The sequence below is a fragment of the Scyliorhinus torazame genome, chromosome 12 (genome assembly GCF_047496885.1).
Source record: "Scyliorhinus torazame isolate Kashiwa2021f chromosome 12, sScyTor2.1, whole genome shotgun sequence".
NCBI lineage: Eukaryota > Metazoa > Chordata > Chondrichthyes > Carcharhiniformes > Scyliorhinidae > Scyliorhinus > Scyliorhinus torazame.
In genome coordinates, this window is record NC_092718.1 from 211,570,221 (window position 1) to 211,591,324 (window position 21,104).

Sequence of the window (21,104 nt, forward strand, 5' to 3'; positions counted from 1 at the left end):
GCTTTGAATTCTCACCTAGATTCAAATTCCCAAACTCACTCTTGGTTCTGTCTCACTCTGGCTGCGTCTTCTCTGGCTCACTGGGAGAACTCACTGGGAGTGAGTTTACAAGTTGCTCTTTTTAAATTGTCCTGAATTGACTCCCCTCCCCCGCCTGCTTTGGGCATATGTTTTGGGCATGCCCGGTGCTTAAAGAATTCTGGCAGGGGTTTGCGAGGGTGATGTCTAGAATTTTGGACACTCGGGTGAAGGCGAGTCCAACAGTAGCGATATTTTGGGTGTCGGAGGATCCGGGAGTGCAGGAAGCGAAAGGCCGAGGTACTGGCCTTTGCCTCCCTGGTTTGCCGGGAGATGGATCTTGTTAATGTGGAGGGACTCGAAACCCCCGAGTGTGGAGACCTGGGTTAGCAATATGGCGGGGTTCCTCAGCCTGGAGCGAATAAAGTTCGCCTTGAGAGGGTCCTTGATGGGGTTCTCCCGGTGGTGGCAACCTTTCTTTGACTTCCTAGGGGAGCAGTAAGTGTCAGCAGCAGCACCTGGGGGGGAGGGGGGGGGGAGAAACTGTTGATATTATGTAAGTTTTGTATGAAGACAACACCCACGTTGCTCTGTTTAATAATTCTTGTTTATTTTTATTATTATTTGTACCTCTATCTTTGTTATGTAAAAACGTTGGTTGGAAAAGCTTTAATAACACATTTATTTCAAAAAAAATAATAAATTGTTCAAATTTTGACATCCCAGTTTGGATGAATCTGCAAACTGGAAAGTCTCTTCTGCTTTCTGTCACACAAATCAATTGTATTATATAATTGTTGCAGTCTCTCACAACTACAGTTTAATATCCAATTTTCCCTCTCTTTGGTTCTGATGAAGAGTCAAACGGACTGTAAGTGTTAACTCTTTTCTCACACTACAGATGCTGCCAGACCTGCTGAATTTTTCCAACATTCTCTATTCCTATTTTGGATTCCAGCATCTGCAACATTTTGCTTATTTTATTGTATTATATAGTTGTTTACAGCCGATATTGCTTCTGCCATATAAGAAATTTATCTTGATTTGTATAGAGTATCCGACGCATTACAAATGGGCCCCCAAGGTATCGTGTACTAATGAGTGATGGAATCAATACACTGTCATGTAAGTATTGCAGATCCAAATTTGTTTACATTAGCTAACTAAAAGTAATTTAATTGTTCAACCAAATCATTGACTTTTATGCAACATATTAGCATACTGATCATGGATTTGCTCCTCCAATATTTAACTGGAGCTACTCTACAACCACTTGTATGATGCTTTTTGACATAATGAGAGGGCACTTCAGAAATGGAAGGCAGGATTCGCGATGTGATTGAAAACATGCCTGAAGACATAGATTTGTGTTGGAGAAATGTGCTAAGCTCAAGCGTGTGTTTTGAACACAGGACGGTGATGATTGACAGCCTTGCATTGGTGGAGTGGAGGCAGCACATAGTTGTCCAAACCTAAAAGCTGAGATTGTGACCATTGGGCCGGAGCTGGTTACATGTGGAATGTAGAAGGATTTGGACTTTATAACCATTTGAACTAGTTAGCTTTGTACTGCCGATTGTTCAGCTGGAGGAGTCTTGGCTTTTACCCATGACTTGATGTTTGGCCAGCAGCAGCAGTTGTGTAGCTGAGATATAGTTGGAAGTCATCAGTATGCATTTGGATGGGAACATCATGTTTGCAGCTTGTGTTGCTGAGCAAAACTGAGCTCACAGTCTTTGTCATCTGACCTAATATGTGGCTTGCTGTCATATTTTACTTTATTATGCTCCTGTGAAGTGCCTTGGGACATTTTGTTTTATTAAAGGTGTTGATAGATGTAGAGTTAGGACACAAGAAACAAAGCTCTGATAAGATCAATATAATATATAATTCTTGTTCTTATAGCTTTCCTGCTAGCAACTCAGCTGAACTACATGGGTGATGAGGGTCTTATTGCAGTAAACTGTGTCTGCCAGATCAACCGGTTCATCTGTAACACAATGAAGGATGGAAGGTATGTGAGCAGTGAAAATTATATTAATGTTTAAAAGGTAAAGGGTTTCCCCATGCGATAAAGGACAATCGCACCTGGCCAAGAGGAGGACGGTAGCATTGTGGATAGCACAATTGCTTCACAGCTCCAGGGTCCCAGGTTCGATTCCCGGTTTGGGTCACTGTCTGTGCGGAGTCTGCACATTCTCCCCGTGTGTGCGTGGGTTTCCTCCGGGTGCTCCGGTTTCCTCCCACAGTCCAAAGATGTGCAGGTTAGGTGGATTGGCCATGCTAAATTGCCCTTGGTGTCCAAAATTACCCTTAGTGTTGGGTGGGGTTACTGGGTTATGGGGATAGTGTGGAGGTGTGGACCATGGGTAGGGTGCTCTTTCCAAGAGCCGGTGCAGACTCGATGGGCTGAATGGCCACCTTCTGCGCTGTAAATTCTATGATATCTATGATAAGGAGAAAATTCGAGGGCGAGTCAAAATATACTTCCAAATATCTGGATGTCCCGTAGAATTCCTACAGTGTGGAAGGAGGTCATTCAGCGCATTGAGTCTGTACTAACCCTCTGAAAGAGCACCCTACCTAGGCCCATTCCCCGTAACCCTACCTAACCTGCACATTTTTGGGGGCACTAAAGGACAATTTGGCATGGCCAATCCACCTAACCTGCATATCTTTGGACTGTGGGTGGAAACTGAAGCACCCGGAGGAAACCCACGCAGACACGGGGAGAAAGTACAAACTTCGCACAGTCATCAAAGGCCAGAATTGAAACCATTAGTGTCCAGAGATGTACGGTTTAGGTGGATTGCCCAATGTGCGGTGTTATGGGGATAGGGCGGGGAAGTGGGCCTAGGTACAGTGCTATTTCGGGGTTCGGTGCAGATTCGATGGGCTGAATGACCTTCTGAATTGTAGAGATTCTATGGACATCCTCAGATGGTGAAAGGTGCTACCTAAATATGTTATTTTTTTTTAGTCATACTGGAAAATACAGCTAGTTTACACTCAGCGAGGTCTTAGAGATATAAAAGACCAGCTAGTCTGGTAGTATGAGTTGACATAAATATTGCCCAAGACACTGTTCTTTTATAGAACCATAGAATATTTTCTATTGAGCTGTACAGGATCATGGTTTAATGCCTCAATGGCACCTCCTACTTCATAAATAGCTTAATTGTTTGTAAATTGCTTCAGCTGGCACAGTGGTTGTGGCATTAGGCTTTGCCTCATATAACATCTTAAGTTATGTGCACAAATTCTGGATTAAGCTTTGAACCCACTAATATATGTAATATTTTATATGTAACTTTAATAAGTGCTTAAAATAATAAAATGGCAGATTCTGTGCTGTTGGCAATAGTAATGTGATGTCCATTTCCAGTAGATGCTGAGTGGTTGTTTCCCCTTTTGGGAGAGTCTAGGGCCAGAGTGTGTAATGTCAGAGTAAGGGCTCCTCGATTTAAGACCGGGATGAAGAGGAATTTCTTCTCAGGGTAGTGAATCTGTGGAATTTATTACTGTGGGTTTGGGTCATTAAGTATGTTTAAGATAGACAGATGATCAGTAAGGGAATCAAGGGTTATGGGAAAAAGGCGGGAAAGCGGAGTTGAGGATTATCACATCAGATCCAATTTAATGGCGGAGCAGAGTCGATGAGCCGAATGGCCTCCTTCCGCTTCTACGTCTTACGGTTTTATTCAACTTCAAAAGATGATTGCATATTTCATCTAAATCTGGGGGGGGGGGGGGGGGGGGTTTATATAAAAATGACCTCTACGGAGTTCTGAACATTTAAAATGAGAGATGAGATACAGTGAGCTGTTCTTATAGCAGGTTTATCCAGGCATTTGAATAAACTTGACAAACAAGTGCAATTATGGTGTGTGTTTCTGGGGACCTTTTTCAGTGAACATCAAAGAATGACAAAAAGATTGATGAGGGAAGCACAAGAGAAAGCTCACTAGTATAAAGTCAGATAGTAAGAGTTTCTGTGGATGTTTAAATAAGAAACTAGTTAACAAAGTGAGCATTGGTCCTATAGAAAGGGAATTGTGATGGAAGGGAAGGCTATAGTGGATGAATTAAACCAGTATTTTGCATCGGTCTTCATTATGGAGCATACAAATAACATCCCAAAAATAGTTGTAAATCAGGAAATGGAAGGGAGAGGGGAACTCTGGGAAAATTACAATTACCAGGAAAGTGATGTTGAGCAAATGGTTGGATCTGCGGGTCTGACATCCTGGGTCCCTAAGAAGTGGATAATGAGATATTTGATGCTTGCTTGTGCCAATAAAGATTTTTTTTTTTTTTTTTAAAGATTATAATTTTCCCAAATCCCCAAGATTTGGGGAAGGTTGCATTGGGTTGGGAAATGGCAAATGTACCCCTTATCTCAATAAGGGAAAGAGACAGAAAGCAGGAAACCATATCTGTCATAGGAAAAATGTTACAAGCCATTATTAAAGATGTTACAGTAGGGCACTTGGTAATAAGGCAGAATCAACTTGGTTTTGTGAAAAGGAAATCATGTTTCATAAATTTATTGGAGTTCTTTAAAGGAGGCACATGTCCTGTGGATGTACTGTACTTTGATTTCCAGAAGTCGACACATCAAAGGTTATTGCAGAAAATGGTGTGGGGGTAACATTTGCATGGATTGAAGACTGGCTAGCTAACAGAAGAGAGAGAGAGAGTTGGCATCATTGGATCCTTTTCTGGTTGACAGGATGTGACAAGTGCTGGGGCCTCAACATTTTACAATTTATATAAATTACTTGGATGAAGGGACTGGGAAAGTATGGTTGCTAAATTTGCTGACGACACAAAGATAGGTAGGGAAGTAAATTGTGAAGAGTACATAAGGAGGCTACAAAGGGACATAATAGGTTAAGTGAGTGGAGTGTGCAAAATTCTGGCAAATTGAGTCCAATGTAGGCAAATGTGAAATTGCCCATTTTGGCAGTAAGAATAAAGAAGGAGCTTATTATCTAATTAGTGAGATGGCAGAGTTCTGAGGTGCAGAAGGATTTGGGTGTCCGAATGCATGAAGCAAAAAAGGCTAGTAAGTTGGTACAGTATGTAATTAAGAAACTAATATTATTGTTTATTATGAGGTAAATTGATCACAAAAGTTAGGTAGGTTATACTTCAGTTGCACAGGGCATTAGTGTTGTGCGCAGTATTGGTTTCCTTATTTAAGGAAAGATGTAAGTACATTAGAAACAGTTCAAAGAAGGGTAACTCGACTAATTCTAGGAATGGGCAGGCTGTCTTGTGCAAAAAGATAGAGAGGTTAGGTTGTATCCACCAGAGTTTAGAAGAGTAAGAGGCGACACGAAAACAAAACCCTTAAGATCATGAGGGGTACTGACAGGGTGGATGTGGCGTGGATGTTTATTCTTGTGGGAGAATTTAGAACTAGGGTGTTTTTTTTTTAAATAAGCGTTCGCTCATTTGAAACTGAGATGAGGAGAAGTTTTTTCTGAGGGTCATGATTGTCTGGAACACTCTCTTCCCCAAAAGGTGGTGGAAGCAGCGACAATGAATATTTTTAAGGCAGATCTGGATAGATTCTTGATTAACAAGGGGGTCAATGGTAATCGGGGGCAGGCAAGAATGTGGGGTTGAAGTTACAATCAGATCATGATCTTACTGAATAGCAGAACATGCTCGAGGGCCAAGTGGCCTACGTCTGCTCCTAATTCGTATGTTTTTATGTCCATATAACTGATCATTCTATCAGGGATCAACGTTGAAATTTCCTTTAACTGCTAGTTTGAAGATTGGGCTTTTCTGGCCCCAGATGAACTGAAGATGGGACTGAGCAGACAAATTACAAATGGAAACATTATTACATGCACAGGAATTAATTAACCACAAGAATGGTATTGATTTTTTTATATTTGGCTATGTTTCACGGGACAATCTTGCAGTAAATTTGGACTTATGCTAACATTCATTTGAAAGAGAGAGCACTCTGATCCACTGGTGGATTACTTGTGCCAGCTGTTAATGCAAGGGTCATATTGATACTTGCTGCTGCTTCAGTTCTCTGCCTGATCCACCGAGCTTCAATCTGTACAATGAGTAGGGCAAGAAGGTAGATCCAGAGTACACCCCAGCCGGAATAGGGATTGAACCTCATGCTGTTGGCACTAATCTGATCCACTCTGGCCTTCCAGCAAACTAGTCCTCGAAGGAGTCAGGATTGCTATGGCAATATGCACCGTTACAGTTTTATTGCAGTCCAGAGATATGAATAATGATGGTAGAGGCTCCAGTTATCTTTGCATTACATAGCTGACCAGGAATCTCTCTCTCTTGTCACCTCCCATTGGCATATGTTGGAAGGATTTGCAGCTTAATACTTAAAGGGTTTGCCACATTATGAACACCTACCTTGGCCATCATGTTCTTAAGTGGGACTTGAACCAGGTGCTTCTGGCTCCTCATCAGTACGTGCCACAATTGGAAGTGTGAACATCTTACCTTGCTTTCCCACTGTCTGGACTATGTTCTTCCATTTATGATTACCCACTTCATTTGTCTTTCACTACTCCCTACCTCCATAACTCCCAGCTACAACAATGAAAAGAAAGTAAATTCAATTCTGTCGCATTTCTGGCTCAACTTTGCAACTTGAAACACCTTGCCTTTCTGCATTCAATACATAATATCCAGTCTTGGAGAAAGTTAGCTTAGCAATGAACACAAGAAATAGCAAGAGTTGACCGCATGGTCCATCGAGCCTGATCCGAAAGAACCACCATCATGCAGAAACACAATTAAGCCCTATAATCCAAGTGCCAAGATGGTTTGACAGTGCACAATTTAGTTTCCTACACAGTGTTGAAGTTAGAAAGCGCAAAGCCAGCTCTAGTACACACTGTATTTGAGTAGGTTTGTGCTGGCCCCAAGTTCAATTTGAAACATGTGATATAGATCGTATTATTCTCTCTCTTTTAGCTGCCATGCACCGCGCGCGCACGCACACACCTTAACCTAGCATGCCCCAGAAAGATATCACGGCAAGCTACCTTTATACAATATAAATGGAAAAATTCAGATCTGTGAGCATCTGTGGATGGAGAAATGGGGTTAACATTACAAGCCCAATATGACGCTTCACCAGAACTGAAGTGAAGCTACTTTTGTTTACTGGTTGGGCAGACTCAATTTTGGCCCAGGTTTGTCCTACTTTCATCACAGAAGTTGCTTGCATAGGTCAGATGCCACCAATATCCTAATGATTTCTTGGGTTCTCCCTGAAACTGGTCCCTTAATAGTACTATGCTTCTAATTGAATATTTACAGGCACATGTATGGGGCATTGTAAAATCCCAAAAATGGTTCCACTAGATGAGAACAAATTCTGGCCTTGATTTTTAAATAATATTTTAAAAATAATGGGGGATTAGAAACAGAGGCGAGTGAGTCACAAATGGGTCAGCAGTAAAGAGCAAAGATCATAAATGTAATCTGAATTAGTGGTTATATTTATCAAGCTATTTTGTTCTCTTCTATACCAGTTGCATCAAAGACTGCAGAATGATGCATACAGAGTCTGGTACTCAGCTCAACACACGATCACAGTTCTAGAAATGCTACTTATTGGCCCTGTACAGGTCTGAGATGAAATATTCCCTGTTGGAAAACTAACCAAAATCAGGACTACACTCAGTAAGAAGGATGAATATAGTCAAAACCAAACTAAAGAGTCTTTTCAGTGCTGAAAACATTTGTATTTGTTCAGCATTGACAATATCTGTATTCTGAGCAATATAGAATGTTCCAGCTCCAATTCGAAATGCTCAGATTCAGATCAGTGATATTGGTCACTAACTGTGTCAGGAATCATCCCATTCTGGAGTTTGGACAACACCAAATACGGAGGAGTGTTGCATGTCAGATATTTTAAATGAGGTGTGATACTGTGGCCCTATCTGCCTTCTTGCACTATTTAAGAATGATGTGGAGATGCTGGCGTTGGACTGGGTGAGCACAGTAAGAAGTCTTACAACACCGGGTTAAAATCCAACAGGTTTGTTTCAAATCACTAGCTTTCGGAGCACTGCTCCTTCCTCGGGTGAATGAAGAGGTAGGTTCCGGAAACATATATATAGACAAAGTCAAAGATGCAAGATGATACTTTGAATGTGAGCATTTGCAGGTAATTAAGTCTTTACAGATCCAGAGAGAGGGGTAATCCCAGGTTAAAGAGGTGTGAATTGTCTCAAGACAGGACAGTTGGTAGGATTTTGCATGCCAGATGGTGGGGGATGAATGTAATGTGACATGAATCCAAGGTCCCGGTTGAGGCTGTACTCGTGTGCGGAACTTGGCTATAAGTTTCTGCTCGGCGATTCTGCGTTGTCGCACCTCCTGAAGGCTGCCTTGGAGAATGCTTACCCGAAGATCGGAGGCTGACTGCCCTTGACTGCTGAAGTGTTCCCCGACTGGAAGGGAACATTCCTGCCTGGCGATTGTCGCGCGCTGTCCGTTCATCCGTTGTCGCAGCGTCTGCATGGTCTCGCCAATGTACCACACTTCGGGACATCCTTTCCTGTAGTTGAAGTATATTCAGTCTTGAATATATTTTAACTTCCAGCCTCTACAGCAGTGCGGTAAAGAATTCCACAGCTTCACTATCCCCTGAAAGACGACATTTATAGCTCTGAGATTATGCTCTCTGGTCCTAGACTCTCCCACAAGGGGAAGCAACCTCTCAGCATCTACCCTGCCAAGCCTGGCGGAGAATCCGATGCATCTCAAACATGGGCAAAGTAACCTCGTGCTGATCACCACGTACTGTCCACCCTCAGCTGATGAATCCTCCATGGAGGAAGCACTGAGGGTGGCACGGGCACAGAATGTACTCTGGGTAGGGGACTTTAATGTCGATCACCAAAAGTGGCTCAATAGCACCAATACTGATGAGCTGGCCGAGTCCTAAAGGACATGACTGCAAAACTGGGTCTGCAACAGGTGGCGAGGGAACCGACAAAAAGGAAAAACATGCTAGGTCTCATCCTCACCAACGTGCCTGCTGCAGTTGCTTCTGTCCATGACCATAGCGGTAGGAGTGACCACTGCACAGTCCTTATCGAGACTAAGTCCCATCTTCACATTGAGGCTACCATCTATCGTGTTGAGCTAAATGGATTAGATTCAGAATGGATCTAGTAACTCTTATTGGGCATCCATGAGGCGCTGTGGGCCATCAGCAGCAGAATTGTATTCCTCCATAGTCTGTAACCTCATAGCTTGGCAAATCTCCCACTCCACCATTACCACCAAGTCTGAGGATCACCTGGTTAAACTAAGAGTGCAGGAGGGCATGCTAGGAGCAGCACCAGGCATACCGAAAAATGAGGTGTCAACCTGGTGAAGTTACAACACAGGCCTCCTTGCATGCCAAGCAGCATAAGACCAGCATATGGGGCTGGTTTAGCACAGGGCTAAATCGCTGGCTTTTAAAGCAGACCAAGGCAGGCCAGCAGCACAGTTCAATTCCCGTACCAGCCTCCCCGAACAGGCGCTGGAATGTGGCAAAGTAACCTCGTGCTGATCACAGTAAGTTCATTTGAAGCCTACTTGTGACAATAAGCGATTTTCATTTCATTTTTTTCATTTTCATAAGAAGCATTCAATGGACAGAAATAAGTGATTCCATAACCAATGGATCAATCAGTTTGCAGCTTTGTAGTCCTGCCACATCGAGTCATGAATAGTGGTGGACAACTCACTGGAGGAGGAGGCTCCACAAATATCCCCATTCTCAATGATGGAGGAGTCCAGCACACCTGTGCAAATGTCAAGGCTGAAACATTTGCAATAATCTTCAGCCAAAAGTGCCAAGTGGATAATCTATCTCGGTCTTCTCCAGAGGCTTCCAGCATCACAGATGCCAGTCTTCAGCCAATTCGATTCACCCCATGTGATATCAAGAAATGGATGGCACTGGACACTGCAAAGGCTTTAGGCCCTGACAATATTCCGTCAATAGTACTGAAGACTTGTGCTCCAGAACTTGCCGCGCCGGTAGCAAGTTATTCCTGTACAGCTACAACACTGTCATCTACCCGGCAATGTGAAAATTGTCCAGGTATGTCCTGTGCACAAAAAGCGGGACAAATCCAACCTGACCAAATACCGTTGTTTCAGTCTACTCTCAATCATGAATAAAGGAATGGAAGGAGTCATCAACGGTGATATCAAGCGGCACTTGGCAATAACTCTGCTCACTGACGCTCAGTTTGGGTTCCGCCAGGGTCACTCAGCCCCTGACCTCATTATACTCTTGGTTCAAACATGGACAAAAGAGCTGAACTCCAGAGGTAAGGTGAGAGTGACTGCCCTTGACATCAAGGCAGAATTCGATCGAGTATGGCACCAAGGAGCCCTAGCAAAACTGGAGTCAATGGGAGTCAGTGGGAAACTCTGCAATAGTTGGAGTCATACCTAGCACAAAAGAAGATGGTTCTGGTTGTTGGAGGTCAGTCATCTCAGTCCCAGGATATCATTGCATCACTGCAGGAGTTCCTCAGGGTAATGTCCTAGGCCCAACCATCTTCAGCTGCTTCATCAATAACCTTTCTTCCAAGATTAGGGCAAATGCGGGGATGTTCACTGATCATTGCACAATGTTCAGCACCATTCACAACTCATGCACTGAAGCAGTCCATGTGCAAATGCAGTAAGACCTGGACAGTATCCAGGCTTGGGCTGACAAGTGATAGGTAACATTTGCGCCACAGCCATGCCAGGCAATGACCATCTCCAATAGGATCGAATCAAACCATCGGCCCAGGACATTCAATGGCATTTCCATCACTGAATCCCTCACTATCCATATCTTCGGGGTTACCATTGACCAGAAACTGAACTGAAATGAAAAATGAAATGAAAATCGCTTATTGTCTCAAGTAGGCTTCAATGAAGTTACTGTGAAAAGCCCCTAGTCGCCACATTCCGGCACCTGTTTGGGGAGGCTGGTACGGGAATTGAACCGTGCTGCTGGCCTGCCTTGGTCTGCTTTAAAAGCCAGCTATTTAGCCCAGTGTGCTAAACCAGCCCACTAGTCTTATAAATATTGTGGCTACAACAGCAGGTCAAAGGTCAGGAAACTGGTGAGTAACTCACCTCCTGATGCCCCAAAGTCTGTCTATCACCTACAAGGCACAAGTCAGGGGTGTGATGTAATACTCCCTGCTTTCCTGGATGAGTGCAGTTCCAACAACACTTAAGAAGCTCGATACCATCCAGGACAAAAACCTTGATTAGCACCCCTTCTGCAAACATTCACTCCCTCCACCACCTTAAATAGCAATTTAACGTTACTGATAACATGAGGTTAAATTGCTTTTCTCCAATTCTTCAAATCTATTCCATTAGCTTGCTGTCTTAGTATTTCTGCAAAAATCTACTGTCTTAGTGCCAAGTTTCATTTTAAAAATTCATGATCCTGTAAACTAGTTCTAATTTAGTGGCGGTTTCAGCTCAACAAAGGATCTCAATCTTTTGCTGCAGATTCGAATGACTGCTCACTTCTTACTGGGATGTGGTAAAACGTGACTTGAGTGTGCATATTCATAGAATTAAAAGATTAGCAAATAAGTAGGTTAAGCAAGTGGTCATATGTTCAATTTGTTTCTCCCTCATTCTAGACGCGCAGTGGTGATCGTCGACTTGAAAGTTGTCAAAACAGCTGACCAGGTGAATGGGAAAATTGGTAATCCGGTGCCAATCAACGAAGGCAAGTGTCATGTAATAGGATTTGTTTTCACTTAGCTTAATGTGTGATAAAGATTAGTATGTATGCAAAATAAAATCAATTTGAGTTTTCATTTTTCTAGGTTTTTTTCTCTCTCCCTTTTACATAGTTCCTCCCTGACTTTCCTGAAAGTGTTGGCAACTAGCTGGATACGTTCTGCTACTTTACCCAATTGGTAGCCCAGATATTAAAGTGCCAACATGCTATTTATGGTGTTATTGTCAAACCAATTCATTTTTTGCCCAAAGTCCATACCCGTGTAATTTATGCAGAATTTTCTGGGCTGTGATCAGAAGTGGAACTTTAACCCTTTTCCCCTTCCCGACTTGAGAGAAACCAATAGTAGTATGCCTGCAGCTGCTTGCCTGGAGTGACCTAACTTCATGCAGAGCAGAGATCAACCCTGACATCTCCCATGTCTGTATGGTTCAGCTTTGCACTGATCCCAGCTCAGCATTTGAGGGAATGTATTTTATTGAATGATGTCATGGTGAGATTTGTGTATATTGTCTGTGTTTGACATTTTCCAGTTAAATTGAAGTAGATCTACAGATAGTGATTAATAATGTCCCGGATCCAAATTGGTTGATCTCCGCAAGGCTGTGTGACTGGTATGTTTTCATTTTAAATTGGCGCAAGTCACCAGCATTTTTTAATTTTGGTGTTATGTAGGTCAGACACAGCAGCCAGCTGCTCTTGCCAACCAGCCAGCAGTTAAACCAATGCAAAATAGCTATGCATCTGATGCTGCTTCAGGTAAGAAATTATGGTGCCAAGGCCTTTGCATGTACAATGAGGAAGGCTTGTACTGCATCTAATGGTTTCCCAAGATTTATATACTTTTTTAATGCTGATTTACGGTTGTCATTTTGTAAAGATGCAAATGCTGATGCTCTTTTCCAAATACTTCAGGGAACCTAATGGAGAATGGCCCTAATGAATGTAATCTCGTCACTTAAAAAGTATTTTAAAAGTAATTTAAAAAGATAAAATTGAACGGGCAGTGAATGTGAGCATGTGGGTAGCTCATGGAGAGTCAGCATGGTGGGCTGAATGGCTGCCGCATATGCTGTGAAGTGCTAAGATTTTAATTAGATATAGGCAGCACGGTAGCACAGTGGTTAGCACTGTTGCTTCACAGCGCCAAGGACCCGGGTTCGATTCCCGGCTCGGGTCACTGTCTGTGCGGAGTCTGCACGTTCTCCCCGTGTCTGCGTGGGTTTCCTCCGGGTGCTCCGGTTTCCTCCCACAAGTCCCGAAAGACGTGCTGTTAGGTGAATTGGACATTCTGAATTCTCCCTCTGTGTACCCGAGCAGGCGCCAGAATGTGGCGACTAGCGGCTTTTCACAGTATCTTCATTGCGGTGTTAATGTAAGCCTACTTGTGACATTAAAGATTATTATTAGTAGTAGTAAATGATAATGAAGAGGGAATCTCAAAAGAGAAGAATTAATTTGCTCTGAGTCTTAATGATATTTAGTAAACTTAATTTTGTTGAATGTGAATTTCTAAAATCGGCCATGAACATAGCCTAGAGTATAAAAGTACCAACTGTTTTTATTAAAAAAGGATGCTATTAATGCGCAAAATATCTTTCTAAAAGTCCACAGTACTCCGGCAAAAAGTGAGAGCAGGTCATCAAATAAGTTTGGTGGTATCAGAGGACTACCCAGCAGTGCTGGAGGATCACAGACCAAAGTGGTACCCATTGCCTGCCTTAACCCCTACCAGTCCAAGTAAGTGAGCACAACCTGTTATAGTTGTACGGCCAATTGAATGGTAATGACTGAGTGGCTCGGCCTTTCACTGTCAGGGTTTTGTTTTTCTGGCATTAACGGTGGCCCTGCAATTCTCTCTACAGCAATTAGATAATATCCTGCCTTCTGTAAAACACAAACTTGTTAATAGCAATTGCACAATTAATTTGGTCTCCAGGTTAGGTAATTGATGTTTAAATTCCACTATCGTACTTTTCTGCATTAGAATTGCAACCTGCTTCGATGTCATTCTCCACACATCTTTCCGCTTTGGAACATCTAAGGTTTTAATTAACAATTGATGTTCAGGTTGTACATGATAAAATGCCGTGCATATTTTGTGAAAATTGCATCTCCATAAATAAAAGCATAGGACACAGAAGGAGACTATTTGTACTGTCAAATCCAATCTTTCAATAGACCAGATATAATTTGCTCTTTCATGGATTGTATGCTCATTTCATCTCCTGAAGGACGCGAATAACGGGTAAAGAATTTGAGAGATCGATATCTGTGGCTAATCCCTAATTCCCAAGGGTAATCATGCAGAATTATAGGATATCAATACAGCATTACATTATTCTAATTGACAAGTTGCATTTCACATGACATTTTCATGGTCCCAACCGTACAAAATACATGAAGTATTTGATCACCGTTGTCTTTTTTGGGCCTATAACCTTCAGGCTATCTTCCGCAAATATTTATCCACTTAAAAATCAAATGAGCAATAGCTGATTTTTTGCTGTTTGTCCTTTATATATTTACCGGAGAAGAGAGAACTTTCATACAATTTTTTTTAGTCTTGTGTCCTTTGGTCTTTCTTACCATGTCCTTAGTCTGTCTTACCATGTGCATCAAAGAAAATATTTCTGCATTAGCTGATGGTACAAAGACCTGGGGGCACAGATTTAAACTTTTGACAGGAAATAGGGAGGTTTCGAGGAAGGACTTTTCACGCAGTAAGTTGTAATGGCCTGGAACTCTGCTTGAAGCAGAGGCAGATGATGATTTTGAAAGGAAATTGGATGGGCGCTTGAGAGAAATAAACTTGTAGGATGAGAGGGATAGTGCGAATGAATGGAACTGACTGGATTGCACTCCAGAGAATAAAACGGTAGTCCTTCTGTGTTGTAATGACTCAATGGAGACAGTTGACACCAGTGCAAGTTTTAAAAATAAATTTAGAGTACCCAATTCCTTTTTGTTTCCAATTAAGGGGCAATTTAGGGTGACCAATTCACCTACCCTGCACATCTTTTTGGGTTGTGGGGGTGAGGTGCATTCAGTCACGAGGAGAATGTGCAAACTCCACATGGACAGAGACGTGGGGCCGGGATCGAACCCGGGTCCTCGGCGACGTGAGGCAGCAGTGCTAACCACTGTGCTGCCCTGCCATCTTTTATCTTGTGTCTAATATCAGCCTCATCGCAGCTTTGATGTTTCTGCAGTTGCATCCGCGGGCCAGCAGGAGTTCCTCTGAGCAGCAATGCATCCAAAATTGAGCTCTTGTCTGCACGCCGACACCAGTGAAAATATTGAGCTTTAAATTTCAGCCAAACCACAAGTCACAGTTGAAACTTATTTGTAAATGGTAAAAGAGTCAATTATATGCTGTTGATTTTCCACTGACCTGGAAAAGCTGGTCTCTGCCCAGGAGGAGGCGCTAAGTGTGTACAAGCAGCCACTGAATTTCAGCATCAGAGGTCCAGTAAACCTATTCCTCGTGCTGATTTGGGAAGAAAACAGGAACTGCAGCTAACTTTTATTTAACTTCAAGGACTCTGTCATTGATCTTGGGATGACAGGCCGGTTGAAAGATCATTTGTCTGGTCGGCTGTGTTCCAGTGGCATTTCGTAGCCATAAGGGAAGAAACCAGTTTAAACACCTTAGCAACAGACAGTTATCCTCAAGGCAATCACTCTTTGTGTCTGTCGAAAAGGGTTGTCAAGCCAAACATGTATCCTTTGTTATATAATGCATTGTGTGGAGCATGACACACAGCTCCTGTCACTTGTAAAATAGTGTAGGCAGCACCATGGGAGTTCTGGTAATTTAAATAAATTAACATCTTTATCACCAGATAATATAATAACAATTACATCATCTTTACCTGTCATTTTGAAGGTCTGATTAATGCCCCCCTACCAACAGTACTCAATATTTCCCTTACTGATGAAATGTATTTGTTATCATACTGTCCCGATTTGTAAATTGTCATCCTTTTATGAAGCTCCTCTATTATAGTGATGTAATTTTTAAGGATAAGATGCCCTAGCTTTGAACTCTTAAAAGTCTTGTTGCATTCCAAATCTTGCTGTACATAACCTTCTGAAGGAGTGAGCTCCAGATTCCACTGTGTTTTATATTTGAAAAGTATTCCCGATTTTACTCCTCGGTGGCAAATCTCCCAATTTTTAGATTCACCCCCTTGCTCCGGATTTCCCGACACAGGAAACCGGGTTGATGCAGCAAAACTGTTGAATCCTTCTATCCTTTTCAGACCTTGATTAATTTGTTTCCTCATACGGAAAGCAATACAAACTAGTTTCTGCACCGGTTCTCATAATTAGTCTGTTGAGCCCAGGATCGATCTGGTGAATGTGGGTTATGACCCCCGCCAAGGCCGATACATTATTCGAGAAGTTTTGTGCTTAAACTGAAGGACGTGGACTTCCGGGTGCGGCGATGACCAGCTGAGTCGCACGTTTCGGCAGCTCCCGGTGAAACGGACTTTTGGGCTCTTGATAGGAGCCCCAACGGCAATTTTAACGGCTAAAAACACCGTGCGGTAAACCAGAAGGGAATTCCCCCTGGACACGGATGGAAAAAGGAGAGGAAAGTGGCCGGATTGCAGCGGATCCTTTGGAACAGCAGCAAGGAAGGCAAGCAAAAACCAAGATGGCGTCGGAAGGTGGCAGTTTCACATGGGGCCCTGAACAACAAGAGTTCTTGAAATGCTGCGTGGAAGAGATAAAAAAGGAAATGAAGAAAGAGCTGTTGGCCCCGATACTACAGGCGATTGAAGGGCTAAAGGAGGAACAAAAGACCCAGGAGCGGGAGCTTCGGGTCGTGAAGGCGAAGGCAGCCGAGAATGAGGACGATATACAGGGCCTGGTGGTGAAGACGGAGATACGGGAGGCACATCAGAAACGATGTGTGGAGAGGTTGGAGGCACTGGAAAACAACGCAAGGAGGAACAACCTGAGGATTCTTGGTCTTCCTGAAGGTGTGGAGGGTGCGGACGTCGGGGCATATGTGAGCACGATGCTGCACTCGTTAATGGGAGCGGAGGCCCCGGCGGGTCCGTTGGAAGTGGAGGGAGCATACCGAGTTATGGCGCGAGGACCGAGAGCAGGAGAAACTCCCAGAGCCATAGTGGTGAGATTCCTCCGTTTTAAGGATAGAGAAATGGTCCTTAGATGGGCGAAGAAAACTCGGAGTAGTAAATGGGAGAACGCGGTGATCCGCGTTTATCAAGACTGGAGTGCGGAGATGGCGAGAAGGAGGGCGAGCTTTAATCGGGCCAAGGCGGTGCTTCATAAAAGGAAGATAAAATTTGGAATGCTGCAACCGGCAAGACTGTGGGTCACATATCAAGGGAGGCACCACTACTTTGAGACGGCAGATGAAGCGTGGACTTTTATTGTAGAAGAAAAACTGGAATGAGTGGATTATTAAAAAGAACGTTTGGACAAAGTGGTGGGGCGAATGGGGGGGGCGAAGAGGGGTTTTATGTTCTAATCCTGCGGTGTGGTAACTTTTCTCTCTCCCACAGGGGGTGATGGGGGGAGGTGGGGAGGGAGAGGAGATGGGGCGTTGGCCATGGGGGGCGGGGCCAAGGGAGAAGCGCGGGCTTGGCTCCCGCGCTATGATAATTATGGCGGGAATAGAGAAGCAGGAAGGAGGGGGCGTCGCACGGTGCGAGCCGTGGTCACGGGGGGAAGCCGAGGTCAGCCAGAGTTTGCTGACTTCTGGGAGCAACATGGGGGGAGTAATTACGCTAGCGGGGGGTCTAGCGGGGGGGGGGGTGGGAGGGGGGAATTACTGGGTTGTTGCTGCTGGGGAAAGGGGGGAGCGGGTACGGGAGAGGATGGGCGGGGGGGCACCGCCTGGGGGAGATACAGCTGCGTGGGAACTGGGTGAGAAGCTGGAAAAAGATGATGGCTAATCGGCAAGGGGGGGGGTGGGAAGCCCCCCAACTCGGCTGATCACGTGGAACGTGAGAGGGCTCAACGGGCCGATAAAGAGGGCACGGGTACTCGCACACCTTAAGAAACTTAAAGCAGATGTGGTTATGTTACAGGAAACGCACCTGAAACTGATAGACCAGGTTAGGCTGCGCAAAGGATGGGTGGGGCAGGTGTTCCATTCGGGGCTAGATGCGAAAAACAGGGGGGTGGCTATATTAGTGGGGAAGCGGGTTATGTTCGAGGCAAAGACTATAGTGGCGGATAACGGGGGCAGATACGTGATGGTGAGTGGCAAACTACAGGGAGAGACGGTGGTTTTGGTAAACGTGTATGCCCCGAACTGGGATGATGCCAATTTTATGAGGCGGATGCTAGGACGCATTCCGGACCTGGAGACGGGAAAGCTGATAATGGGGGGAGACTTTAACACGGTGTTGGAACCAGCGCTGGATAGGTCGAAGTCCAGGACTGGAAGGAGGCCGGCAGCAGCCAAGGTGCTTAAAGATTTTATGGAGCAGATGGGAGATGTGGACCCGTGGAGATTCAGTAGACCTAGGAGTAAGGAGTTCTCGTTTTTCTCCTATGTCCATAAAGTCTATTCGCGCATAGACTTTTTTGTGCTGGGTAGGGCATTGATCCCGAAGGTGAGGGGAACGGAGTATACGGCTATAGCCATTTCGGATCACGCCCCACACTGGGTGGACTTGGAGATAGGGGAGGAAACAGGAGGGCGCCCACCCTGGAGAATGGACATGGGACTAATGGCGGATGAGGGGGTGTGTCTAAGGGTGAGGGGATGTATTGAAAAGTACTTGGAACTCAATGACAATGGGGAGGTCCAGGTGGGAGTGGTCTGGGAGGCGCTGAAGGCGGTGGTTAGGGGGGAGCTGATATCAATAAGGGCACATAAAGGGAAGCAGGAGAGTAAGGAACGGGAGCGGTTGCTGCAAGAACTTTTGAGGGTGGACAGACAATATGCGGAAGCACCGGAGGAGGGATTGTACAGGGAAAGGCAAAGGCTGCATGTGGAATTTGACTTGCTGACTACAGGCACTGCAGAGGCACAATGGAGGAAGGCACAGGGTGTACAGTATGAATATGGGGAGAAGGCGAGCAGGTTGCTGGCACACCAATTGAGGAAAAGGGGAGCAGCGAGGGAAATAGGGGGAGTGAGGGACGAGGAAGGAGAGATGGAGCGGGGAGCGGAGAGAGTGAATGAAGTGTTCAAGACATTTTATAAAAAATTATATGAAGCTCAACCCCCGGATGGGAGGGAGAGAATGATGGACTTTTTGGATCGGCTGGAAATTCCCAAGGTGAAAGAGCAGGAAAGGGTGGGACTGGGAGCACAGATCGAGGTAGAAGAAGTGGTGAAAGGAATTAGGAGCATGCAGACGGGAAAGGCCCCGGGACCGGACGGATTCCCAGTCGAATTTTATAGAAAATATTTGGACTTGCTCGCCCCGGTACTGACGAGGACCTTTAATGAGGCAAAGGAAAGGGGACAACTGCCCCCGACTATGTCTGAAGCAACGATATCGCTTCTCTTAAAGAAGGAAAAGGACCCGCTACAATGCGGGTCCTACAGACCAATTTCCCTCCTAAATGTGGATGCCAAGGTCCTGGCCAAGGTAATGGCAATGAGAATAGAGGAATGTGTCCCGGGGGTGGTTCACGAGGACCAAACTGGGTTTGTGAAGGGGAGACAGCTGAACACGAATATACGGAGGCTGTTAGGGGTAATGATGATGGCCCCACCAGAGGGTGAAACAGAGATAGTAGTGGCGATGGATGCCGAGAAAGCATTTGATAGAGTGGAATGGGATTATTTGTGGGAGGTGTTGAGGAGATTTGGTTTTGGAGAGGGGTATGTTAGATGGGTGCAGCTATTGTATAGGGCCCCAGTGGCGAGTGTGGTCACGAATGGACGGGGATCGGCATATTTTCAGCTCCATAGAGGGACAAGGCAGGGATGCCCTCTGTCCCCATTACTATTTGCACTGGCGATTGAGCCCCTGGCGATAGCGCTGAGGGGTTCCAAGAAGTGGAGGGGAGTACTTAGGGGAGGAGAAGAACACCGGGTATCTTTGTATGCGGACGATTTGCTACTATATGTGGCGGATCCGGCGGAGGGGATGCCAGAAATAATGCGGATACTTGGGGAGTTTGGGGATTTTTCAGGGTATAAATTGAATATGGGGAAGAGTGAGCTGTTTGTGGTGCATCCTGGGGAGCAGAGTAGAGAAATAGAGGACCTACCGTTGAGGAAGGTAACAAGAGACTTTCGTTACCTGGGGATCCAGATAGCTAAGAATTGGGGCACACTGCACAGGTTAAATTTAACGCGGTTGGTGGAACAGATGGAGGAAGATTTCAAGAGTTGGGATATGGTAGCCCTGTCAATGGCAGGGAGGGTGCAGGCGGTTCAGATGGTGGTCCTCCCGAGATTCCTCTTTGTGTTTCAGTGCCTCCCGGTGGTGATCACGAAGGCTTTTCTTAAAAGGATTGAAAAGAGCATCATGGGTTTTGTTTGGGCCGGGAAGACCCCGAGAGTGAGGAAGGGATTCTTACAGCGTAGCAGGGATAGGGTGGGGCTGGCACTACCGAGCCTAAGTGAGTACTATTGGGCCGCTAATATTTCAATGGTGAGTAAGTGGATGGGAGAGGAGGAGGGAGCGGCGTGGAAGAGATTAGAGAGGGCGTCCTGTAGGGGGACTAGCCTGCAGGCTATGGTGACAGCCCCATTGCCGTTCTCACCGAGGAACTACACCACAAGCCCGGTGGTGGTAGCTACACTGAAGATTTGGGGACAGTGGAGACGGCATAGGGGAAAGACTGGAGCTTTGGGGGGGTCCCCGATAAGAAACAACCATAGGTTTGCCCCGGGGGGAATGGATGGGGGATATGGAATATGGCAAAGAGCAGGAATAACGCAACTGAAAGATCTATTTGTGGATGGGAAGTTCGCGAGTCTGGGAGCGCTGACCGAGAAATATGGGTTGCCCCAAGGGAATGCATTCAGGTATATGCAACTGAGGGCTTTTGCGAGGCAACAGGTGAGGGATTTTCCGCAGCTCCCGACACAAGAGGTGCAGGACAGAGTGATCTCAAAGACATGGGTGGGGGATGGTAAGGTGTCAGATATATATAGAGAAATGAGGGACGAAGGGGAGACTATGGTAGATGAACTAAAAGGGAAATGGGAAGAAGAGCTGGGGGAGGAGATCGAGGAGGGGCTGTGGGCGGATGCCCTAAGTAGGGTAAACTCGTCGTCCTCGTGTGCCAGGCTAAGCCTGATTCAGTTTAAGGTATTACACAGGGCGCATATGACTGGAGCGCGGCTCAGTAAATTTTT

General features: G+C 45.0%; 1 protein-coding gene across 2 annotated transcripts in view; it reads left to right on the forward strand.

Moving 5' to 3' along the window:
- rpa1 (replication protein A1) overlaps positions 1-21,104 on the forward strand; it is a 93,838-nt gene that overhangs the window by 18,215 nt on the left and 54,519 nt on the right. For both annotated transcript variants that reach the window (XM_072469871.1, XM_072469872.1), the window contains exons 3-7: positions 1,071-1,143; positions 1,924-2,032; positions 11,691-11,779; positions 12,470-12,553; positions 13,402-13,534. In XM_072469871.1, coding sequence (XP_072325972.1) covers positions 1,071-1,143; positions 1,924-2,032; positions 11,691-11,779; positions 12,470-12,553; positions 13,402-13,534 — 488 coding nt within the window. The remainder of the gene's footprint in view (positions 1-1,070; positions 1,144-1,923; positions 2,033-11,690; positions 11,780-12,469; positions 12,554-13,401; positions 13,535-21,104) is intronic.